The sequence below is a fragment of the Linepithema humile genome, chromosome 5 (genome assembly GCF_040581485.1).
Source record: "Linepithema humile isolate Giens D197 chromosome 5, Lhum_UNIL_v1.0, whole genome shotgun sequence".
NCBI lineage: Eukaryota > Metazoa > Arthropoda > Insecta > Hymenoptera > Formicidae > Linepithema > Linepithema humile.
Window position 1 is genome coordinate 16,136,359 of NC_090132.1, and position 25,978 is coordinate 16,162,336.

The following is a 25,978-nucleotide window of genomic DNA, read 5'->3' on the forward strand; positions in this document are numbered from 1 at the left end:
GTGATGTCGCGTACACATCGATACTTCCGGTAAATGCGCTGTTAGCACCAAGATGGCAGTGGCGACGCTGCTATTGACGATCAGCTGATCGTCGTGACAGTTGTTTGATTTATGCGAGAAGAAAACTGAATAATTTTGTCGTTTTTATGCTATTTAACATCTTTTTGAAAAAAAAATTAAAAAGAAGAAGCGATATACAAAAATAAAAAAGTGCGTTCCGGAAAGATGGATATTCATCATAACAGAAAAATATTGTAATGGTGAATAGTAACTGATGCTATTACATTAACATGCTTTGTTACGTATAGAAAGCAATTTTTTCATGTTAAGATGTCAAATTAATATTCTGCAATACTCAAGAGTGTAAAAGTGCGGTTTTGTTTATACAAGTAAAAATAATGGCTGCGAAGGTTTATCAATCTGATCAAGAGCTGGAAACAAGAGTTAAGAAAGGTTAGTATCTGAACAAAATCTGTTTTCAACAGACTTTGTTGTTTGTTATTATCAAAAAGAATTATAAATAATATATTAATTTATATGATTGATTAATGTGGCAAATATTATATTGCAGCGACTGAACGTATATCGGAAAACATGCATATTGTTGCAAATGAGCCATCGCTTGCTTTCTACAGACTGCAGGAGCATGTGAGGAAAGCATTGCCGCCAATGGTGGAGAAACGTGTAGAAGTGTTGGCGCTGCAGCAACAATTGTTGGGAAGATGCTACGATGTAGAGTATGCAGTCAGCGCTATCAAAACTATGCAAGGAGCTGAGAAGAGCTTTGAAAACACTTTGGAATTCATCAAGAATGCCATATTTTTCAAGCAGCAATTGAAGTATGAAGAGCAAAGACGTCACAAGAAAGATGGCAACAAAGATTCTGTCTACAAAAGATTATCTGCGCACATCCCCACGTTGGATCATTTGCCTGATGAGATATCCGATGTCGTGCGAGAAACGGCAAATCGCGTGGAGTCGATGATGAATCATGCCAGACATTCGAGCGACGTGCAGAAGTCGGCTACATAATTAGAGGAATACTGTAATATTTCCTTTTCTGTGATATATATGATCGTTGAGTAACAAGTTTTGTACATAAATAGTAATAATGATAATGGTATAATGATGCAATGCTGTTCATAATATAATACATTGTAATATAAATATTAATATCCGATTTTATTTTATCATCACAAGTATAATGATTAATTTCCAGCTATAATTATATTCTATTTTTATGTTTATTTTATGCATATATTAGACATATCTATAAAGATTGATTATAGCATTGACTTTTGATTTTTTATCATATATATGATCATTAATTGCTAAGTTTTTGATATAAAAAGCAAAAAGAATATTTTTAAAAAATTATGTTTTAATGAATAACTCATATAATTGTATTTCAAATAGAATATTTTATCGTGTAAATATTTTAACAATTTTATGATATATATTCTTTTTTATTATCTAATATACTACAATTTTATTATCTAATATATTACATTGTTTAAATACTTTATTCTGCTTTTAGAACAGATAGGCTACTTTTCAGTCAATTTCCAATGTTAATGAATTTTTTAAATAATAATAAAAGCATAATTTTATGTAATATGTTAGATTAGAGCAAATTTTCATTAACTTATGTTCTACAGAAAATGTATTATGATGACAACCACAAGCAGAACAATAGAAATATAACCTTTAGAGCGATTTAAATAATTCCATCGTCGGTCACGATAATACTTTGCCTAAAATATATTATATCTTCATTATTATAAGAAAGATTAACGATCAATACATGATGCATACGTGTTCGCGAAAACGTCGTATAGATGTCGTAAAGGGTTGCCTGACATGTCTCGTTTTCTGCATTATGCAGCAGTATGCAACAGTGCAATCAAGTGCAATCGGTGCCGGGAAGATGAAAGTTAATTAAGAGGGAGTAAATATACGAAAAGGATGGCAGGAACACGCGGCGAACGATGAATTCTTGACAATATCACCAACGTTTGCGACCTATTGCATGGTAAGTCAATCACCATTTGTCATTTTCGCTTGTAGGTTATGTGCTTGCTAAATCTATAATTATTCGGTCAAAAGATTGAAGAATATTTATCATACATCGCTTTATACGGCATAATTTGTGCCTAAATCACTAACACTGAAAACATTTATTATCATGGTTCAAGATTTCTCAAAATCAAATTTTTTGATACTTTGATATTTTTAGGAATATTCATCCTCTCTCTCCTCCATTCCTCTCTGACAAAATTTTATACTTGTCATTTGTTGGGATAGTGCGAGATTTTATAACAAGTATTTTTGTTAATGATTTTTATACTACGTCTTATAATTAGATATTGTTCATCTTGTGAAATTTTTTTGTGCTTTGTGCGTGGATATTTCAGTTTTGGAATCACTTTTATTACTGAATATTCTTGCACACATATAATTCATGTATGCAACGGATCATTCTAATCTTGTAACATTTGTTTAAGTGACGTAATAATTTATTTTCTGTCTTATCTTTATATATTACAAGATTCAGTTCATGAAAAAATAATGCACAGGAAAATGCGCTGAAAAAAGCCATTATGACAAAAATATGTAAGCTTTGTGAAGTTTTTGATTCAATTAAGCGATAATAATATCTACATTTTTTAAAAATATATTGCAAATATTTAATAATTAATGAAACAGAAATAGTATACCAAGATATATAATATATCAAACAAGTTATAGATTTTTAGGTTTTCTAGAGTTTCTTTTAACTTGTCATAATTTTAATTGCTAAAAAATATAATAGTTTTATTAACAATGAAAATAATTGTTGTGTTAATCAAAATAAAATTTACTTTTGATTAGAGTTTACTTTCCTTGAACAAAGTTATTATTCTATTTGTGTTATTACCGTAGAAAAAATTTCAATGGTGATACATTTGAATTAGTACATGTGTTTTGCTGTTTAGCGCAATTTAATGAAGTGATAACGACTAACTTTAGAGATGAGCGAATTTACTTGTAAACTAACAATAGAAATAGAAATTTTCGTTTATTGTATAAGAATGAACCGCGTCTATTATTACGCGGTTCACCGGCTCGATTATGCCACGTAGCGTATATATGCATACATTTGCGTATTCTTCATGCATAACTTCGATATACGTCATTAGTTCGTGTTCTCTAGAAAGTGTGACAGGAAGTATTAGATCAGACGAACAAACTTTCGTCATATACGCAAATTAAAAAAAATATTGGACTTAATAAACAGATAGATATTGATTTAAAGATAAGATAATGCAAATATGACATCCTGCCACCGCCAGATTTCATCATCCTTCATCATCAATTATTATTTTAATTATATTAATTCCCGCAAGGATGATTAAACCGCACAGTCATTTGGGTTACAAGAAAGATTCGGCAATCCAAATTTAAAAAAAAATATGAAATGCAGAAATATAATACATATGAACCTAATCAAAACACTATTTTTTGTTTTGGTTAAAAAACGGTTCTAAAGATAGAAACACCCTTCAAAGAAAATCCGATTTTTCGTATTTTTGCCAATATCTTTGAAACCATAAGAAATATTGAAAAAATGTTAAATACAAAATATTATGGTTTTAATGGTCTTTAACATTATAATAAAAAATTAAAATTTATTTATTAGAATTCATGAATTTATGATGAATTACATGTGTTGCATATTTGCATCGGAAGTCTGATTTATAATATCAAGTTCTGCAAGTTGTGCTTATACTAAGTTGTGCAAGAAAAGAACATTAATGATAAAAACAACTATGTAATTGAAACCGCCTTGTTCTACTAAAAAAATTTACATATGAAATGATTTTCCTAGCGCGTAATTTATTCTTATTTTTTCAAGTGCTTCTGTTAGATAGCTTGCTTAGTTCGATATTAAATTTTATGTTATAAATCACATCAGACTTTACACTTGAAGCATTTTTCTTGTTTAAATATACACACAATTTTTTATGCTTTGACGCAAAATGTGCAAAATATGTGATGTGATTCATCATGAATTCGTAAATGAATAAATTTTAATTTTTTATTATAATGTTAAAGAAAATCATAATATCACTAAAAACCATAAATTTTGTATTTAATATTTTTTCAATATCTCTTATGGTTTCAAAGATATTAGCACAAATAGGAAAAATTAGATTTTATTCATTTTTTTAGCCAAAACAAAAAATAGCTTTTTGATTAGGTTCATGTATTATATTTCTGCAAAGTTCCAGATTTTTTAGAAAATTTAGGATTATACATACACACATACACACATACATAAAACTCAACCGGAGACTGATTGTATGTAGACGAGCTTCGGATAAATCATGAATCATATGCCATTATTGTCAATATTAGATCAACCGAATTAGAGTTCGACCCGAGTCTTCGTTTGCGTACTCAGCCTGGGATTTCCGCGTAATTTCTTCCGTTAATCCATCTGCATTGAATATGCCGTGCACGTCTCGCCGGGAGAAACCGCGCTGCGTTTGTAAGAACGCAATGCGTTAACGTCATACGGGCTTGTGCTCCACGCATGCGGCAAGCGTGCGTGGAGCTGATTTTAAATTGCAACAAAGCTATCTGAATTTTCCGTCTTAGGCATTGTGCCGGCTGAATTCGCCAAAGTAATATATACAGCACTGACATATACTGACGTAAGTTGCATGGATTTAGATAAAAATCCTTCATTGCTATTTTATGCTTTTTGACATTTGCTACGCAAATAATAAATACACTATTATAAATGAAATATTACAAATCACGCGTATAATAAATAATTACAATAAGTCAAGGATTATTATATTGTATAACTAAAATGAACAGTGAAATTAAATATTATATAACTAAAATAAACAGTGAAATTAAATATCAAATGCTAATCGCAGATTAACTTATTTCTCCGATGTTTTTTTTATTCAGTCTTTTATTCTCTAATCTCTGATCTTTGACGTTTTGTATTTTTCTAGACATAAATAGTCATACGTCTATAGATACAAATAAGGTAGAAAAATTTTGCATTTTACATTATTTTATTAGTTTTAAATAGTTTTCAAATGTATGATTTATATTATAATATTATCATAATAAGATTTATTAACTGAACATTTAATAATGAATTTAATGGATTTAATAATGAATTAAAATTTATAAATAAATCCACTAATATTCAATACAAAATATACGGCACATAAGTATTCCGATAACAATCTTATACCCATTTCTACTAGTTCTAAGAGTTAGGAAAAGATGAAGAGTAAGTTGAACCGAGATTAAAGTTAATTGTACGTTGGTGGAACCGGGCATTAATATGTGCTTTAAAAAGTATGAAACAATAATGTGTGCCACATTTGTGATACTTTGATTATAGTGTACTTTTAATCAATTTTAATACCTTCTGGAGCTAAATGTAAAGAAATATATAAATGGAAATGTAAAATATGATTGTAAAGATTGTAAAAATAATAGTAGAGTAATGTATAGATTTATATATAAGGTATGGATGAATGAGTATGGATAAGTTTTAAGTGTAAACCAAGTCCCTTCTTGGCAATAGCTGAAATAATAAAGATATATATATATATATAATACTTTCTAGAACTCACCAATATATACCTGCATCAATTAATGTTATTATAAGAAAAATTCTTGCAATTTACGTCAGTAAATGAATATACAGTATGAATAATATTTGACTTCTAAATATATTTATATAAGAGTCATTTGTCGTCATTTGCAAATGACGTAAAGAACAAAATCTAAACGTCATTTTGCAAATGACGTAAAGAACAAAATCTAAACGTCATTTTGCAAATGACGTAAAGAACATGTTAGAACTTCCGCTATCTGCTCGACATATTACGCAGAAAAGTAAATTCTTTAAGTGTTATAATTGCAATGCATTATAATGTATTGATATGTATTTATATACATATCAATATGTATTTATAGTCTTGAAGTAAATTAAATTTTTTTTTGTAGTTCCTACGTTATCACGGTTTTTTTTTTATTTCAGCAGCATGTTTTTACCGCGTTTACGTATACGGATTATGAAACTACTCTGGTAGAAATTTGTGCAGTTTGACTGAACACCCGGCCAGTTACTATCTAATATTACTGGTTTTTCTTTATATACTGCATCGCAACTAGGCTTAATTAGTTAAAGCAATCTTATTATACAATATATATTGCATAATATATATTGTACAATATATATTGTATAATAAAATTACTCTAACTAATTTTGCCAATATTATATTATACAATATGTATTGTATTATACAATATATATTGTATAATAAAATTACTTTAACTAATTTTGCCAAAAATATATTTTAACGAAATATATCATTAATATTAAAAGGCTTTTGATCAGTTTTTGATCAGTTTAGTTATTCTCATATATACATTTTGTAAGTAATAATAATACATTACAAGTAATAATACATTGTGTGCTGGTATATAAAACTTTTTCTGTTATGTGTAAAATAATCAAGTGTAAAATTAATAAAAATGTGTGAACGCGTGCAAAAATATAGGGCAAAGAAAAAAAAATTTATAGAATTAAAACAGCTTAAAATACATAATTCACATAATTCTGTCATAAAAATTTCAAGAGAGGTTAAAAGTGACAATTTGTCAATTATCTATTTATTGCTAAGTAACTGAGTTCAGATTTTGTACATTTTTTCTACGTAGTAACTGCGCGAAAAGCGTTACGTCTTGATTGAGATCCTAAGTAGTTTTACTGTTCAATTACTAGGAAGAAGCCAATATAACTACCCACAATCAATCAAAAACTGCATTAAATTTCTACCAGGATAATATTGTCACAATTAAGTAGTACATCATTTTTTAAATTATTTTTTCTTTACAGTTCCAGTTGTAATTTATGTCCATAAAACATTTGCGATAAATGACACGTGTTTTCTTCACTAGTTAAAAATCGGTAAAAATTAACACGTGTTTTCGATTTTTTTTCTGATAAAATAGAAAATAAGAGTTTTCAGATGTTATTAAACAAAAATTATTAATTTAAAGCAGCGTTATTTTTGTTTCATTTTATCATTATAATTTTCGTAGCTCATGAAATATTAATATCATTATAAAAGAAAAATTCTTTTATTTTATTTTATATTATTCTTAGAAGAATTGAATTACAATTGTTTTTGTTTTCTCTAAACGTTTATTGAAATTGAAATATACATTTCGTTTGATTTATAAAAAAATTCCAAGATAATTGTGCATTTGCTAATTAATAAAAATATCAAATGAGAAAACTAAGCATCGGAAATAGCTCATTTAAAATTATTTAAAATTTAAAATTATTTAAAACTATGTCTGGAAATATTTGTTATGTAAAAAACACGGAAATAAACATGTACGCACGTAAATTATTAGCGTTTTGTCATCAAACATTTATATGATTATAATCAATAATTACCTATAATTAATAATTAGTTATAATAAAAAAATCAAGGAACATACGTATCTTTATGATATACATTGTTATTATATTAGATCGTTGAAAATAGTGGGGAATTTTTAAAGCAGTATTTTATCATTATAATTCTCGTAGCTCATAAAATATTATAATATCATTATAAAAGAAGAATTCTTTTATTTTATTTCATATGATTCTCGGAAAAATTGAATTGCAACATTGTTTTTGCTTTCTCTGAGCGTTTATTTAAATTGAAACATAAACTTTTTCTCCTGGAGAAGATCGCGATTAGTCAAATCATCAGCGGTCGCTGATCAAAATTGTAATCACGTGGTGCACCTTCGAATGATATACGGAAGCAGCAGACGATCGGAATAAACGATGATTATCGCGATGTCGCAGCGAAGAACTATCGCGATTTCGTCGAATCGCGTTTGTTCTCTTCGATGATTTTCTCTGCACCGTGCGTTCGACGAAGCTGGAGCGTTTCCGGCGAAAATATACTTAATGTTAATTTCGGCCTCTGACCGTGAAAACGATCGCCAATCGGCGGCAGTACGCCGATGCTGCAGTGTAAATTGTTTAGAACGCGCGTGTCTGATTTACGACTTTCTTCCTCTCCGTTTTTCAATCGAGAGGCGTTCGAGAAACGAGATGAACCTCCTTCGGCGAACGAAAAGCACGTATTTTCCTTGTTTCAATTATTCGATTTAATTTTAGCTAAATCAGAGACCGACTGCGCGCGGTTGAAATACAAAACGACACATACCGCCGATATTTTTCAACACCTTCTCTCCTTTAAGTAGTTCAATAACGAATTTCTCAGCTCTTAGATTCGAAGCAGTAACAACTCACTGTACTAATTATTTTTGCGATAATATATAGGCGTGGAATTACTCGCGCGATACGCGATGGTATCGCGATAGACGACACGGTAGAAAGCGAAGCAGCGGTTTCTACGTGCGGTAACGAAACATCGCGGGCACTTTGCTGCATGAGCCTTTCTCGTATCGATGTCGGCGATTATATCGTCGACACCTTAAATAAACGGCGTACTTTTGTGTAGCGATCGAAAATAAGCGGCGCATCACTGCGTATCCGATGGTGCATCGGGATGCACCGGGTTCGTCCGATGCAGGTTTCCACAGTGCGTAGCACGGACGTAAATTTACAACCGGCCGCCGATTATCCGCTATTTGCACGACAACGGGTTTCTCTCGCTTTCCACTATGTACTATGTATTTTACGACGTATACAATCGGGTGCAATAATGGTGTTTGGTGTGCTTACGTGCAACGTTCAAATTTCTCTTACAATGAATAAAATTTGGGAGAAGCGCACCTTCTTGTTTGTCTACTTGATTATATAATTCAGTCATTTTATTACTGGTATACAACTTATGTATGTAACTTGTGAAAAGAATTAGTAAAACATGATCGTAAAAAGTATCATAAAGAATCCTTTGACGAAGCAATAATGTGAATGTGATATCTTTCCAATGAATGTCGATATCTTTCAGCGTTGGCAAACCATAAGTGCTTGCTCATGCGACTATGAATGTTATGGTCATATCTTTATTATCTCTAGTGCCATGTAAGTAATTAAGAAAAAAACAAGAAAAATATTTTTTACTTCATAAAGCATCGTACAGCTTGAAAAGATACAGCAATAAGCGCAGAAAACTTTTAGTTATTAGCATTTTTATTTAATACATAACTAAATAGGTGAAAATATCTTAGTCTTCAAAGAAAAGTTTAATCAGCTTTCTGTTCTCTAAAGATTAATATAACAATAATACGTAACTAAATATGTTATTTGAATTGAAATTAGGAAATTCTCTTTTTAAAGAAGATTATTGTGTCATGTAGTAATTTAAAACCATATAAAAGACATGTTAAAGACATGCAAAAATAAAAATGTATGAATCTCCGGATATCTCTAAGTATCGGAATAAAAACACGCGACAGAAATGTCAACTCTTGAAGTTTTTTTTTTTCGAAATGGTGCGAATTAAAATATTTAAAAATTTTTTGTTACAACTTCGATACATTTACAACTTGAAAAGTTCGAGAACGTAGAACTGAGCACGAACGCTCACGGAAACAGCCGATATAGAATGCGGCGGCAAATGTAAGCATCGTTCACGAGCAGCGTCAGTCAGTTAATCGGTGCGCGCCGCATCGTTGAGAAGAGTGTTATCTCTTCGCGTTTACGGTTTGAATCGCAGATTAAATTATCAATTTCCACGTGCCGATTGACTGCTGCTTTGCTCGTGAGTGTTCCGCTTTCACGTATACACAAAAAAGTTATTCATTAAATTTGCAACGGTTATTATTCATTTTACTAATACACGCATCACTGAACTCATCAAGATGTTTGTTTGATAAGCATGTCAACATGTTTGACGCACATCTATCTTTAAAGCAAGAAAAGAAAAGAGCATAAAAGAGCTTTCAAAAAGTTTAAATCTATTTTTTAGTATCATCAAGGCGAAATAATACGCAACAGCAAATCTTATTTATCCACGAATTGTCTCTATCTTAAAATTAGGTATGTTCGACTTTCATCTAGTCTCAATTTTTTACGTTCTATGCTACTTGATACTTCGACCAAATTGTCTACAAATCAGAATTATTACTTCTCTTTGATGCTTCCGGCCATAAGATCAACGGTTGAGTGTTTAAAAATAAATTAATTCTTATACATAGCAAACAATGTAGTTTTATTTAATTTTATTCTTCAAATTATTATTCAAAATAAAAAGTTTCAGAGATTATAAAGTCATAAATTAACATATATTTGTCAATCTGCCCGACTGGTTTCGGGCATTATGCATAAGTATTTTGTTCATAAATTTTGTTCACATGTACATTAAATGCCAAATAAAAAAAGATCGTATTATATTTTATGAATACGTGAATATAAAACTGCTATTATATGATTATAATTAATTACAGTGTTATTTAAATTAATTTAGATTGATTAAACGTACACACAAATAATTGCAATTACAATTGTAAATTACTGTGTGTGCAATTATTTGCAATTATTTATAATTATGTAATGGAAAGAAAGTTATGCTAAAATTGTGTGTGCAAATCACATGATTTAAGAATTGCACAAAAATTTATCTGCTATCAACTATTATCCTTTAATGACTTTCGATTGAGGTATTTCTGATTGTGAATCATAAATTTTCATCTGTCCTTAATCAAATTTAACTATTTAATTATTTATCCAGACTTCTTAATTTTAATATTAAATATCTCTTTCAAAATTTAGATCTATATTACAATCAAGTTTTACTTGTTAAATTTTGGATAGTGGAAAATTTCAAACACCATTGTATTTGCTTAAACACATTTAACGTTATTTGAACAACTTTTACAATTATTGAAATAAAATGAAATTTTTTCTAGTATTTGGAGTCCTATGCGAAATGGACTGCAAAAATTTATATTTTAATTTAAAAAGCTTAATCAAGCTGCGTGCTAAAAATATGTAAACATTTTTTTACTGTAGATATAACACCTTAAGACATGCATATCGCGAAAAGTTATTATCTTTAATTAGGACCCAAGGACGCAGCCTTGAATTACATTTACATTACAAGACAATTTTTAGCGTATCATGCTATTGAATTCGGCATTCCACCATGGAAAAAAGAAACTGGGAGGAGGGGGAGGGGAGGGGAGAGGTGGGGGGGGGGGAAGTAGCAGACGTGTTGAAAAGCACGTTGTATACCGGCGAAGAAAGTAAATTTCATTTACTTCAGGGTCGCCCGGTCACGGGAGAGAAACGTATTGTAGAAAAAGTGAGCAATGCGATGAAGCGCCGTCATTGAAGTGGTCGTGGTGGCGTTGCATTAATGCACGAAAGAGGTGAATGTTTCTGGACGGAATAAAGAAAGTAGCGGCTCCTTGGCGTCTGGGAAGGTGCAGAAACTTCGCTTCTAAATGCACGATATAGTTGACGGAAAAAACAAGAACGAAAGTACGAAGTATATGATACGAAGTATAAGAGAGTAAAATGTCCATGGTATCGTGTGCTTTCTCTCTCTCCATAAAGATCGGAGGATGAAAGTGAAAAGATTGCCGCTTTTTGCAATTTTCGAAGCATCGACAATCCCTAAACTATGAGCGATTGAAATTAAAAGGGTTCTAATTCTGATTAACTCACTTTTTATTCCCATGACACAATTGTGCACTTATTTTTGTGCATTGTGTCCAATAATTTATTTTCATCAGTAAGTTGTTAATAATAATTTTTATAGAATAATAAAAGATAACAAAAGAAAGTAAAATACATGATTAACGCAATTAACAGTAGTGAAAAAGATCATATACGCATTGTTATAGAACAATAATTACCTGGGGTTAAATTATTGCACAGTAGTACCTGTTACATACTCATTTAGCAGAAGAAAATACATTGACAAATAATCTAAAACTAGCAATATAAATTAATCATATAAGATATATTTATATGAGGGGTATACAAGAGGTTGGTACGAAAGTAATGCCATCAATTTTTTTTCTCAGAAGATTTGATTCCTACAGTTATGGTTTTTACATGATGTAATCTTCAGTCATTAACAAACATTCAGTTATTTTTTCACAAAGTCACCATCATTTTGTATGCACTTTTGCCATCTTTAAATCAGACGCTGTATTCCAAATCCGTCAAATTCCTTGCTGCGACTGTTGAGGGCTTCACTTTTCTTAATGGTGGAAAAATAACTGATATATATATAATTTTATATATGTATATTATATATAAAATAGTGTAAATGTAAATATAAATATCGGCAACGGCAAGCTATTTTCATATTTAAATATATTTTTTAGAAATTTTGAATATATTTATATTTATGATGAATATAAAGATTTGATATTTTGTAGTTAAATATAAATATGTACAAAATTTCTAAGAAACATATTTGAACACATAAATAACTGTTGCCCATTCAAATGCGACTTTTTTGGATCTTAATCATGTGTAATATTATTCAGAAGATATCAAAAAAGAAGATATCAAACAGTTATAGTCATCAGTTTGAATTTAAAACAAGAGAAATCTCAGACGTGATCGATATGCTCGAACTCTGCGTAATCAGCAATTGCGACGCAACAGCCTTACATTTTTTATGCAGTATAGTTGAATAAGAAATGCACTACTCATTAAATCTAATATATGACGCATTCCGCATTTTTTTTTTTAAATTAACATTTTATGACATTTTATATGACAAAGAAGTTGCAAAAATAATGATAATAACATGATAATTTTAACTTTTTTAAGATTATTATACTTGTAACTATCTTTTGTATGTTTTTATATTATAATCGCCAGCCGAAATGTAAAATAGACATATGAAACAATTTACATATTAGGACAAAAGTATTTGCAATGCACCAAAAATAATATCAGATGTTTATAACAAAATTCGTTAGTTTGAAAACGGAACTTTTAAAACAATCAATATGCCTTTCTTCTCGTAAAAGAGTTGTAGAATTGTTATAAGTTTAATTAATTAATTAATTAATTATATTACTTATCAAGGCTCATTGTGAGGGCCAGCTATAGAATTATAATAAGTTTATATAACAAATATATTTTCGTTTCGTGGTTTAACGAAGCGTTTCTCGAATTTCATAAGCGACATCTCACCTTGCAAAGGTATGACAACGCAAACTACGGTCGAAAGAATAGACTTCTACGACAGTATCTGTTAAAAGCAAGAAGAGTACAGCGGCCAGTTGTACATAGAAATACCTGCGAGTACTTCTTGCGACTCTTGGAAAGTCACCGACCTTGACAGACATTTCAAATCTCATTCCAGTGAATTAGTTTTTTTTTCTTCGATGTCGACAAGACATCATTTGCATTAAGTAGTATGTATAAAAAAATATCATCTTATCTTATTTAAGATCCATTAATATATATGCATCTAGATCGCTGAAACTTGACAATATTTTTAGTCAAATTTATGGAAATCTCTCTGAGATATTTGTTCAAAATGTATATAATGTCATTTATTTTGAAAATACTTATTGACGTTTTAAATATACAAAATAAGAATACGATGTTAATATTTGTGTGGAACAAACTTTTATTGATATCACAAGTACTATGGTGGCAATAATGATGACATTGCTTTGCTATATAAGTTCTATAATATTGATGCACATACAAATACCAATGCGCTAGTTACTCAATGAGTGTAAATAAAAGTGAGTGTACAATATGGATATATGTTTAGAAATCGTAGAATTTTTAATCTTTTTATAAGAGAGACGTAAGTAGCTAAAAAGCCTTATTGCTCTCTATTTTAAGAGTAACATTCGACGATACGAATGAAAAGTGTTACAATTATTATTCTGAACTACATTCGGAAGTTTTCGTTTACAATAACGTTTTGATATTATTTTATCGTTTCATTATTGACTTAATTTTTATTTTTTTAAGTGTTGTAACTCTCTCTCTCTCTCTCTCTAATTCGCGATGATTTGTATTTATTTAATATCTTACGCTTCTATTTTAAATCAGAAATTTATTAAGGGGGAGAAAACTATACTACACATTTATTTTTATGAAATAATTTTATAATTTGCAACATTTGTAATTTATATTTCAGTATATTAATATATCTTCTTTTTCGTCTGCAGAAATACATTCGATATAACATAAACTTTGCATATGCTAAATTCTGACACAACTCTTTTAGCATGATTTTGGTATATGCTAAAGAGAATCTCAAATTTCACAAAATTAAAGATTAGATGGCTCGGTAGTTATATAACTGTCAGTTCGCTTACATGATGCTGGACGTGTTGACACACGTAAAAAGTGGTATAATGATCACTTTCCCTAAACTTGTTATTTGTTTTATATAAATTACACATAATTAAGAACGCATAATTATGTATACAATTTATACCCTCCAAAGAAAATATAAAATATATCAATAAAATTATTCTCACAGTTTGTTTATATTTTTTAAGATTAGCAATATAACGATAATTTTAATAAAAACAGCGAGAGACTGCGATTTTTCTTGAATCTTTAGTTAATTTCTTAACAAACTCGAGGAATGCTATTAAACAAATATATTTGAATAAGTAACTCTTTTATTATGCATTATTATTTAAATATGTATATTATAAAAAAATTATTTATTTTTGCATACAAATTACTCTTAATGATACTGCGTTATTGTATGACGTCAAACTTTATATTTGTTTTTTTATATTTTTATGTATGAAGACAAATTTTTTTACAAAAGAATATCATTGGTATATTGTAGGTCTACACAGCGTTTTTGCAAAACAAGAAACAAGGATGTTAGCGCGAGGATTCGAGGTATATGGCCGGTTTTGCGCCGGTCATCCTTTAGAAGTAATCGTAACGACCTTCACGTTAACAGCATGTATGTTCAACATGGAAACTGGAACTGGTCTGGCACGTGAAGAAGGTTCATCTGCGGCGGCATATTGTCATCACAACCGATGTGACACCATGGTGAATAGATTTCATGAAGTTCACAATTATATTTTACATAAGATAAAAATAGTCAATGTTCATATGTTTCACTTCTCGTGACATACTATAATTATTACTTATATACTATTGCACAGTTTATGCTTTATAAATATATCAGTATTATACAAGAAATTTATGATTATTGAAAAGATTTGGCAAAATATTTATAATTGCCATTGAATTAAAATTAAATTAAAATTACATTTTCATGTAAATTACTTTTGTAATTTTTTTTATAATTCTAAAAATGCAAATTAACGTGTAAAAAGCGTTAAACAATTATTAATATTTATATTTCAATTTTTTGACAGGATTCCAAAACGCCCGACATCATAGTGATGACGATAATCCGCGTGCTGGCGGTGCTATACACTTATCATCAATTTCGCAATTTGCAAAGAATGGGATCTAAATACCTTTTGGGTATGTAAAAGTATATTCTACATACGGCAAGTAATTCTTGTGTTCCTATTTATCTACGGCACGTATTTATATAATGAGAAACATCGAAATTTATTTCAAATTTGTTATTGAGAAGAGAGTTTTTTTTACGTAACTATGTTGTGTCGCAAGTATTGCTTGACACATTGGTACATTATATGTTAAAGACAGAAAGGTGCGGAAGAAAAATGTGTAATAATTATGCGTACCAGGATCATTCATAAAACCGGATCCTCCCAAATGGCGCGTGAAAGCTTTAGCGGCAGACAGTGAAAGTCTTATGGAAAGCAATAGCATTTCGTACAGAGCATCACGCTCGATTACTGAATCCGGTTACTTAATTTTTTTTACTTGCGCTATTTAATTATACACAGGTGCTGCGCACCTAGTTTTTATCGATATTTAAATTCGAGATCAGACAAGCGCAACGTGTTCGCCAATCTTTTAACTGATGAGACGAAGATTAAAGCCGGTATAACTTTAAGTTTAAATCCGGATAATTTTGAACATACGATAATGATTTTTATTTTTATTTTAAAGATAAAACATTGAAACACGGTGATCGTGCTTTTTTTGTGTCTTTAATATCAAATGTTGAACTGAAATAAATAAAGTACTGAATACACTTATTATTTAATTTAATACAATGCCGATATTTCGATATTCAGAATTCATACGTATTATAGGTGTCGTCGGTCTATTCACTGTTTTCTCCAGCATGGTATTCACATCCAGCGTGGTGAGTTTTGGCAGTGATATAGCGGACTTGAAGTGAGTATATCGTTGTGCTTTACGCGTGATGGGAATAGCAAACATCTCTTTGCTCTTTGCGGCTGCAACGCAACGTTATTTCTCTTTCAGGGACGCCTTATTCTTCTTTCTACTTTTTATCAATCTTTCGAAAGCCGCAACACTGGCGCAGTACGCACTGAGCTCGCGTAGTCAAGAAGAAGTTAAAGCGAATATCGCGCGTGGTATGTCTCTGCTAGGTCCTACTATTACTCTGGACACTCTGGTGGAGGCTCTCTTGATCAGTATAGGATCCTTATCGGGCGTCAGGAGGCTGGAGATTCTCTGCACTTACGTGTGCCTCGGGGTGATCGTCAACTACGTTGTCTTCATCACGTTTTACCCGGCTTGCTTGTCACTCATATTAGAGGTATAGCTATATTTGGGTCAAAAATTTTAAAAAATCTGTAAACTTGTTTGAATTAAGTCTTTCCTACAATTTTTTCTTTGTCCAGAAATTCTAAAGTCTTGTATCATTTCAAACACAAAAGGTTGGCACAATAAAAACTAAACTAAAGCATAGATATTAAGGAATGCTCATTGTCGTTAAAAAATGCGCATTTATCGATGTTACTTATAAAAAAGATTATTTTCATGTTATTGTTACAGCTTTCTCGCGGAAGTAATAATATGGGCCGGCTGAGCGCTGACAAGATATTTATAATGCAGCCGTTAAACGAGGAGGATCAAAAACCAAATCCAGTGGTGGAACGCGTCAAGATGATCATGATTGCCGGCCTATTTGTGGTGCATGTCAACAGGTATATTTATAATATCTTTCGCGCGGTAGCGCAATAAACATTATCCTTTCGCTCTTTGACGTTGAAACTTTAGAATTCGAAGCGACCATACGACAATGTATATCGCGTATAGAGTGTACGTGGAGCGGAGAAACCATGGCGGGTTATCGTAAATCTGACCCCCATTTTTACGTTTGCGCTGCTTTTGTCAAGCTAACAACGCCTAATTTTGACACCAGGTCAGGTTCGTCTGTAGATACATTAGCATCCGGTATAACAATGAGACGACCGTGTACAATAAAGCCTCTTCCGTGTGCGATCTTATCTCCGAGAAGTTTGGGCGTTTTCAAAAGTTCGTTGATATCGCGATACGAATGAAACGCGTTCACAGGCGCACAGGGCCTGTACATTTCCATTATTTATCTCGTTCTGAATGGACGGTTTGTAAGAATAAATCGACGGTACTTGAACAATATTGTAATGAACGTAAGCGGCAAAATTGTTTTCTGAAAAGTATGCTATTTTGTGAAAATCATTTATCCGCGGCTGATTAAATTAAAATATAAAAATATAAAAAGTGTATTGTTCCAAAAGAAAAAAGTTTTGTATATTTAGATGGATATCTTATAACTCTCGTGAAAATATAAATAAAGAGACTCAAAGATAAAATGTGAAAATGTCATAAGGTGCATCAAACGAGGCTTCGTTAGCTGATATTCGTGCTTTATTCGTGCTAAAATCTGTATACTTACAACTCTTCGTTTTCAGTGTGTTTATATTACAATGAAGTTGTGTATTGTTTTGTTTCGTTATATGTTAAAAGGTTAATCCAAGTGAACAACTAATATCAAACATACTCACTCTACGTCTCATTCTCTTTTTTTCTACCTTAGAGAAACGTGTGAGTTTAAACTAAATTTACTCTCTTTTCCGCACGCGATCCTCCTCCATCTGTCCGAAAACACTTGACATAAGAATGAGAACACATATCTTATGGTCTAATTATTGGTGTGTTTTTTGTACTCTATTAATCGTGGTCAACAAGTATGTATCTCAATTATTTTATTAAAATGACTTGCAAATGATATTTTATTATTACGCGTATGTTTGATACCATAGTTTTTTATTTGTGGATTGACTTTTTAACGAATAACATAACAAAATAACACATTAAGCTTTATGCACCGACATTTATATTTATTCCGAACTTCTATTATAATATTTGCTTGCAATCTACACTGAAGATCTTACACTGAAGACTTAAACATTTGTAATGAAGAGTTACAGTTATATAGATTTTAGCACGAATAACGAACTAAGGCTCGTTTGCCTTCCTTTATGACATTTTGGTATCTTATAACTCTACTGTTAGAAAAAAAAAACGTTTTTTCTAAAAGGAGTTTTATGAAGATGTTTTATGAAGGAGTTTTGTGTATTTATCTAACTATCTGTTATACAACTTGTATTTCAAATATATCAAGAGCTACGCTTTTACACGTAATCATATGAATCGCTTTTATACGTAATTCGTATGAATCGCCACTTGTGTTATGCATTTTAATATTACATGAGGATGTTAATAATAATGTATGTGCAAGAGATCGACGGTCATCCATACAAAGTAAAATGAGAGTCCAAAAATACGTGACGACAGAGCGGTGATGAACGCAGATCACTCGGGATTTCTTTTTCCATTTGTCGAGTATCATTCTAATTTTGTTCTTAGTTTGAGATGAACACGTTGCTGCATTCGTGTATCGAAAACTGCTTTCTTGCTTTTACATTTTTACCAACGTACATAAGTTTGTCTGAACTTATTAGAATATTTGTAGAAGAATAATTTTATATAACGCGGGATATGTAAAGCAGCTTTTACGTAACTATTGTTAGTTATTTTAATATTTATAGTTATTTTAATTTTGCATGTTTACGATTATGATGTACAATTTTAATTGTGCTGTCGGGAAGGAAAAATGAACAAGAACATTTTGATCTTTTGCACATACATTATACATGCGTATATAATCGCGTTTTACGTAATATTTTATTTTTTTCTTTCATAACGAAAATATGGTCATTTATAAATTATGTTCTTATTCATATTAATTTTTTATGTTTTAATTAATGTTAATCCGTGTGTTGCAGTCGGTGGCCTTTTAAGAACGAGGAAAGCGAATACACGACAGAAACAGCTGCGACGTCCACGAACTCAGATGTAATAAACGGTTCCGATCACACGGAAAACTCCGAACTGAAGGAACACTTGCTGACTTGGTTGTCAGTAAGTGCGGATAACATTGTAATATTGATACTGCTGCTGGCGCTGGCGGTAAAATTCATTTTCTTCGAGGACAGAGGTGACGTCGCCAGACGTTTGCAACACCAGGAGGAGGAGGAAGCGACAGCGGAAGAGAGAGTTGAATTTTTTGATAACACTAATAATCTAGACAACATGAACAGCGCGGCTATGGACATATCACTGCGACAACGATTCGGTGTATCTTTGCCAACGATCCAGCAACCGATTTTTCCATTGTCCGGTGTGGGTGGCGAATGGATCGAAGTCGACAATGAAGCCAATGTGGAATATACTGATAAAGAAGTACAAACCGACGTGGTTACCCACGGCCTGAGCGAGTTGTCGCTGAAGAAGACCGAACCTGCCCGCAGCGTGGAAGATTGTCTCGAAATATATAAATCTGAAGTAAGAGTCGAATATCTTGTGTAAGCATCTGTTTTTTTGAAATCTGAATAGCCATAAGTAAATATTACGCAAACACATGCATATTCAATTGCATATTCAATAGTTGCAATAGTTGAAAAACTGAGAAATCGATCTAAGTATTCAAAAAAACTTTATTACAGTGACTTGTGGTTTGTTAATAAAAAATATGCACAAATTGCGTATCAGTTTAGAATTACATGTCAGAAAAAACCTATTTACTGCACTTGTGATTTTTTTTGTTTGCTTTATAATACTAATCCATTTGAAATGAATTTTTATTTGCAGCTTGGAGCCAACGCGTTGACAGATGAAGAGGTGATACAATTAGTAAATCGCAATCATATAGCTGCGCACCAATTGGAGAAGGCGGTGGGCGACATGGAGCGTGGCGTCGGCATCAGACGTCTCATCGTGAGTGCCGCCGGCAAATTTATCGAGGAAATAACTAATCTGCCGTACAAAAACTATGACTACAGCAAAGTGCACGGCTCGTGCTGCGAGAACGTGATCGGCTATCTGCCAGTGCCGATCGGCATCGCCGGACCATTACTGATCGACGGCCAGCTGTATCACATTCCAATGGCGACAACCGAAGGCTGTCTGGTAGCATCCACTAATCGCGGTAGTCGCGCGCTTATGAAATGCGGCGTGACCAGTCGCATAGTGGCGGACGGCATGACTCGTGGGCCCGTAGTACGATTCCCGAGCATCATGCGCGCGAGCGAGGCGATGGCATGGATGCAGCAGCCGGACAACTTCAAGGAAATGAAGAACAGTTTCGATCAGACTAGTCGTTTCGCGCGGCTGACGAAGATCCACGTGCGCATAGCTGGCCGGTACCTGTTCGTCCGCTTCGTCGCCAAGACCGGCGACGCCATGGGCATGAACATGCTGTCGAAGGGCACAGAGAAGTCTCTGCAAACGGTGTCGGTCTGCTTCCCCGACATGGAGATACTTTCCCTCAGCGGGAACTTCTGTACCGACAAGAAGCCCGCGGCCGTCAACTGGATCGAAGGCAGGGGCAAGAGCGTCGTGTGTGAGGCGATCGTGCCCGCGGACGTTGTGGCCAATGTGCTGAAGACGTCCGTGCACGCTCTGGTCGACGTAAACATTAGCAAAAACATGATCGGCTCAGCCGTGGCGGGCAGCGTGGGTGGTTTCAATGCGCACGCAGCCAACGTCGTGACCGCGATCTTCATCGCGACCGGGCAGGATCCCGCGCAGAACGTTGGCAGCAGTAATTGCATGACGCTGATGGAACCGTGGGGTGCAGAGGGCAAGGATTTATATGTGTCGTGCACGATGCCCAGTATAGAGATCGGCACCGTGGGCGGCGGTACGGGATTACCGGCGCAAGGGGCCTGTCTGGCGATGCTCGGAGTGAAGGGCCCGCACACCACGGAACCCGGCGAGAACGCCAGTAAACTGGCCCGAATCGTTTGCGCCACCGTGCTCGCCGGAGAACTCTCTTTGATGGCCGCACTGGCTGCCGGACATTTGGTCAAAAGTCATCTTAGGCATAACAGGTATGTCCGTTGAATGTATCGTTGATAAGTTAAATTGAAAACATGCGTTAGTAACAGCGTAAGTTCACTTGTATCGCGCTAAAAAAATATTACCATAAACTTTAAAATATTTAAATTTTTGCTGTTTCTCTCAAATCGTTCAATTTTTAATTATTTGCTGTATTTTAACTACGTTTGTGCTATCGTTATGTGTGCAGAAATATACTACTTTTACTTGCACAGGAGTTCTTTGATAAATTCTTATCATTTTTGATTAACATTTTTTTGCATTTTTCGATAAATATCTTTTAAGATAAATTATGATAATTATTTACCTTCTTTTTTTCTCTTAATTTCAGTTTTGAATATAATTCTTCATTAGGAATAATTAAGTATTTGCTTAAAAATACTGGATTGCATATTTTTCTCTCTGTTTGCAGATCATCTATCCTAATTAGTAACCAGGTGTGTCCTACCTATTACAATAATACAAGTGGCGAGAGACTAACCGTGCCAACCATTTCGTCGTGCGCAGATTTCACGCGAAAATCTTAGCATTAAATGTAGCAGAATATGTTTTTATAGCTTCTGTAAGGAGCGGACTGTGGTATTGTTTCGCACCTGCCTCATTAGTATCCCAAAGAAATAATTATTTAAGTATGTATGTTTCTGCTGTATGCAATGAGATGTAGGTTGAATTAAAAATAAACTATAGTGTATACATATATACATACGTATATAATATCTATGTATGTATGTATACATGTATATGGAAAAAGCAGTATCAGTGTGACAGTTCTAATAGAAATGATTAATTGATATTAATTGTTGTTAAATAATTAACTTTGTCTCGCTAGATCCCCATTTAATTTATTAAAATTGTTCAATTACAATTATTAATTACACAATAAATTAAACAATTCTAACCAATGTCACAAATTAAACACAATTCAAACGAGCTAGTCGAACATATAAACTTCTTAGATGAAAAACGAAGAGTGAATTATGGAATATTTTCTTCTCCATTATTTCTATATCACAATGGTGCACATTTAGTAATAGTACAGCCAAGATTTCGTTGGAATACAGTGGAGGCATGCGCGAACGAGGCCAGACTTATCTCAAAAAGCTTCAACGATCCCTAGGACTATAAGTAATAATGAAATAATGTTAGTTGTTTGAGTTCTTAATGGCTTGAGACACAGGTGTCTTCGAATGCGATCAACTCGTGCTACTTGTTTAGATTTTTATTTCAGAACTAGATAAACAATTATACGCTTATTTATGACACAATATTATAAATGTTGAAAAGTGCAGCAACTGTCAAGCAATTATAAGTAAAATTTAATTTAAACTAGTTTTTCGTGTGATATGTCGAATATAGCTTAAACATTCGTGTCTTCCGAAGATTCAAATGTAAAGCTAATAGCAGACAAATGCATTGAGATACATAGTGAAAAATTATAAAAATAAAATTGGAAAAACAGTCGTGCAAATATATATATATATATATATTTATGTATTTCATTTTCATTATAAATTTTATGGAAGTATAAATTGGTGTTACAATCCATATTCTTTGAACGATATCTGACGTAATCGTTAACCGTGCAAAGTAATCGTTACATACTATTAAAGATTGTACATTAAGTGATAAGGCAGAAGCATGCCGAATTGGATTTATAGGGTTCAAACGCCTCGTAAGTCAAGTCTACACGTTGAATGTATGAAATATAGATTTATGAAGAATCTAATTAAGAATATATGTGCTATTACGCAACGAATAAATACAATTTTCGTGAAACATCGTTTAATTGACTTTTTGTTGGCACAAGCACTATAGACTATTGTTATTAATAAATGACATTCGTATTGATGACAGTTATTAACAAATAACACAAGTTGTTAATTTAAAATATGAATGTTGAGTTTATTAACTTGTTATTGATTTTTCAGTTTGATATAAATATCTCATAGGTACTCTTTTTATTAGTGTTCATATTGAAGAATAAAGAAAAAGCACGTAAAATTGTTGTAATTTAAATGAATTATCTAATGAAAATGAGTCTAAATTAATCTAAGAATAGAAATAATAAAATGTTCATATCTTAAAAACTACATCGCATTATTAAAATTTTATTATTTTTATTAAATATTTAATTAAATACAATTAGTTTTACTAAATCGCATAGATAGGATAAAATATTTTGGCAGTATTTTAGATTATAACTGTTCTTTCTAAATGTAAGAAAATTAAATATTTAACTTTTATTTAGAGTGATAAACATAAAACATGTAATAAAAGTTAACAATGGTACCAAAAAATATGCAACTGATAGAAAAGTTATTTTATTTTATTCTGTGAAACAATATAAAAAAGGATGCAAAGGTATTCAGTAACAGAATATATATACTACAAGCATAGCTCTAACAAGTTTTGGTGAGAAAAAATTGATTTCGTGACTCATCTATAATATTCATCCATAACACATTCGAGAATTTGTGTAGATAAAACGATATCAAATTATTTCAATTTAAAATATGAATAATATTCACATTTTTTCATACGTTTCCTCATAACCGCACATTTTGCAAGTATGTGTATAAGTATCGTCCTCTTCGTTATACGTATCCTTTCCAAACTCGTGAACGTGCGACGCCTTTGTTGTCTTATCGTACATCGAACTTCTCACTTGCATTCGCAGCTGTTTGATCTTTGTTATGACAAAATAAAATTTATTTTAGTGACAAGATATGAAATCGTACTTTGAATTCTCCTAAAAGATCAAAGTCAAGGTACCTTCTTATTGAATTTCTTGATTTTGGCTCCCTCACGCTTTGAATCGCGCATTTCTTTCTCTTTCAACAGATTCTCTTCTGTACCCCAGACTTCTAAAGCTCTTTGCTCTATCTGCAAATGCAGATACAACTTCATCTCACCCCAATTCACATTGTGAGGATTCTTTCGTATTATGTACTTCAGTATAGGTTCCCGCTTATCGAGATCGCAGTCTTTCAATAAGTACTCTTGTTTAGCTTCAGTTTTGGTGATTAAAGAGTGCTTTCCCTCCTTATCTCTAAAACAATCGCGATTATTTGTTATAAGAAGATATGCCTATCTTAAATGCTATTATCTTACCTGCACTTGTCACAGACAGACAGCTCAAACGTCTGCAAAAGATATGATTCTCCGAATTTCTGTTGACACTCCTCACACTCATTAAATTGACCGATTACAGGTTCCGGTTCTGTTCGAATCTTCAGCTAATTAAAGATACATGCATTATTATTAATGATGCAACAATATTATACAATCGTATATATGCATGTTGTATACCATTTGCTGTTCTAATTCATCATTTTCTTCTATCAAAAAGCCTCCACCACTATCGATAACACGTTGCCCTTGAACTTTTATCGATCTTCCTGTTGTTGTAGAGTCACCATTTTCCCTGTAAATCATATTATTGTTTACAATCAATCAAATTTTTAAACAGAAAGATGTAATTTTGATATTTTTTAAGAATTGATCATTAAAAGAGAATGCCAAATGTATTATAAGCCAAGAAATAAAGGGACATTAACCCTTTAAAAGGTCTCTTTACTTTTTTACTTTTCCACACATACGTATAAAAAGATAATAATCACTTTTCCACATATGCTTAACACATACCTCGCATACGGATGAGTTACAATCTTAGATTTTTTTATCAAAAGTGCTCTCTGACGATTCCTTTCAGCTCTCTCCTTAAGCTGTTTTTCTATTTCCGCATTGTTTCCATTTTTGGTGGAGTTATTTTCCATACTTACAGTTGTTGTACTAGCCATTCTTTAATAAAATATTAAATTCACAAATACTCAACACGTGTACTTCCAGAGAAAGATTATACTCTGAAAAGAAGCAATAATTGTTACAGTTGTACAGGTTACAGAAGATTATTCGTTGGAAATTTTGTAATTTAAAGGATATTATATACAAATATATATATATATCAGTAACTCTACATTGTAAACAAGTTTTTCAGACAACACAAATGACTGAATTCTAAACAAAAATTTAGAATTTTAATAATTGGAATAGACTGTCGAAGAATATTATGTTATTAACGTTTATTTAAATCATATTACATAATTAGAATAGAATTACATATAAAATCAAAATGTAAAATGAGAAGTTACATTAAATATCAGTGACAATGAGAGGTTATCTACCAATTTCGAATTATGTATATAAAATCTTACATCAATACTATGAGATACAATACTATGAGAATACTTGATTGAGTATTTAATTTACATTTAATAAGTTATAATATAAAAAATCAGTAAACATCGCAAAAATCGCAAGAAACTTCTCACGCAGCAAAATTCTTCGACACGCTTGGTAAATAAAGATCTATCGGACTGGATTTTCTAACTGCACCTTCTTGTTCTTTTCGCAGTTGAAATGCACTGAAACGCATGTGTATTGTTCTACACATACAATATTGCAAAGGCATATATATACGTCTTCATAAAATTTAGTTTTTAAAAATTAAAAGCTGTTATTTAGAAATAATTTTTTAAAATGCATATTTGGACACATTAATTTCTGTCATATTACTTAACATTTAATATATTTTTCTGAAATTATAAGAAATTTTATTTGAGTTGAATCATTGCAAATTTTTAACAAAGGAAAAATAAAATGTCAAATATTTGTTATCATATTTGTTATCATTAAATTGTTATTAATTTATCTATCAACGAATTA

General features: G+C 31.8%; 3 protein-coding genes across 5 annotated transcripts; 2 read left to right on the top strand and 1 right to left on the bottom strand.

The window, feature by feature from the left end:
* Positions 1 to 62: 62 nt before the first annotated feature.
* On the top strand, positions 63 to 1,173 carry LOC105667948 (BLOC-1-related complex subunit 8 homolog). Its single transcript, XM_012360082.2, has 2 exons — positions 63 to 453; positions 572 to 1,173. The coding sequence occupies exons 1-2, from the start codon at positions 399 to 401 to the stop codon at positions 1,030 to 1,032; spliced, it is 516 nt and encodes a 171-aa protein (XP_012215505.1). The 5' UTR covers positions 63 to 398; the 3' UTR covers positions 1,033 to 1,173.
* A 140-nt stretch (positions 1,174 to 1,313) lies between these two features.
* Hmgcr (HMG coenzyme A reductase) lies at positions 1,314 to 23,029 on the top strand. Of its 2 annotated transcripts, none has more exons than XM_012360083.2 (9): positions 1,314 to 2,032; positions 14,790 to 15,004; positions 15,337 to 15,448; positions 16,153 to 16,237; positions 16,328 to 16,625; positions 16,865 to 17,016; positions 19,141 to 19,699; positions 20,006 to 21,246; positions 21,666 to 23,029. In XM_012360083.2, the coding sequence occupies exons 2-9, from the start codon at positions 14,825 to 14,827 to the stop codon at positions 21,778 to 21,780; spliced, it is 2,742 nt and encodes a 913-aa protein (XP_012215506.1). In that variant the 5' UTR covers positions 1,314 to 2,032; positions 14,790 to 14,824; the 3' UTR covers positions 21,781 to 23,029. The 2 variants fall into 2 exon arrangements, with proteins under 2 accessions (XP_012215506.1, XP_012215507.1); XM_012360084.2 differs by lacking the exon at positions 1,314 to 2,032 and adding an exon at positions 9,640 to 9,755.
* A 534-nt stretch (positions 23,030 to 23,563) lies between these two features.
* Xpac (DNA repair protein complementing XP-A cells homolog Xpac) lies at positions 23,564 to 25,923 on the bottom strand. Of its 2 annotated transcripts, none has more exons than XM_012360090.2 (6): positions 25,523 to 25,923; positions 24,899 to 25,116; positions 24,563 to 24,677; positions 24,365 to 24,489; positions 24,026 to 24,302; positions 23,564 to 23,939 (listed from the first exon to the last, which is right to left on the bottom strand). In XM_012360090.2, exons 2-6 carry the CDS (start codon positions 25,051 to 25,053, stop codon positions 23,778 to 23,780), a joined length of 834 nt encoding a protein of 277 aa, XP_012215513.2. In that variant the 5' UTR covers positions 25,054 to 25,116; positions 25,523 to 25,923; the 3' UTR covers positions 23,564 to 23,777. The 2 variants fall into 2 exon arrangements, with proteins under 2 accessions (XP_012215513.2, XP_012215512.2); XM_012360089.2 differs by having other exon boundaries at positions 25,468 to 25,923.
* Positions 25,924 to 25,978: the final 55 nt, after the last annotated feature.

Bases quoted from the DNA above. Each gene is read 5' to 3' on its own strand.
- LOC105667948 (XM_012360082.2), top strand. From the start codon at position 399: ATGGCTGCGAAGGTTTATCAATCTGATCAAGAGCTGGAAACAAGAGTT. The intron at 454-571 runs GTTAGTATCTGA...ATTATATTGCAG, and splicing joins GGAAACAAGAGTTAAGAAAG to CGACTGAACGTATATCGGAA.
- Hmgcr (XM_012360083.2), top strand. From the start codon at position 14,825: ATGTTAGCGCGAGGATTCGAGGTATATGGCCGGTTTTGCGCCGGTCAT. The intron at 17,017-19,140 runs GTATATTTATAA...CGTGTGTTGCAG, and splicing joins TTTGTGGTGCATGTCAACAG to TCGGTGGCCTTTTAAGAACG. The intron at 19,700-20,005 runs GTAAGAGTCGAA...TTTTATTTGCAG, and splicing joins TCGAAATATATAAATCTGAA to CTTGGAGCCAACGCGTTGAC.
- Xpac (XM_012360090.2), bottom strand. From the start codon at position 25,053: ATGGCTAGTACAACAACTGTAAGTATGGAAAATAACTCCACCAAAAAT. The intron at 24,678-24,898 runs GTATGTGTTAAG...TATGATTTACAG, and splicing joins GTAACTCATCCGTATGCGAG to GGAAAATGGTGACTCTACAA. The intron at 24,303-24,364 runs GTAAGATAATAG...CGATTGTTTTAG, and splicing joins TCTGTCTGTGACAAGTGCAG to AGATAAGGAGGGAAAGCACT.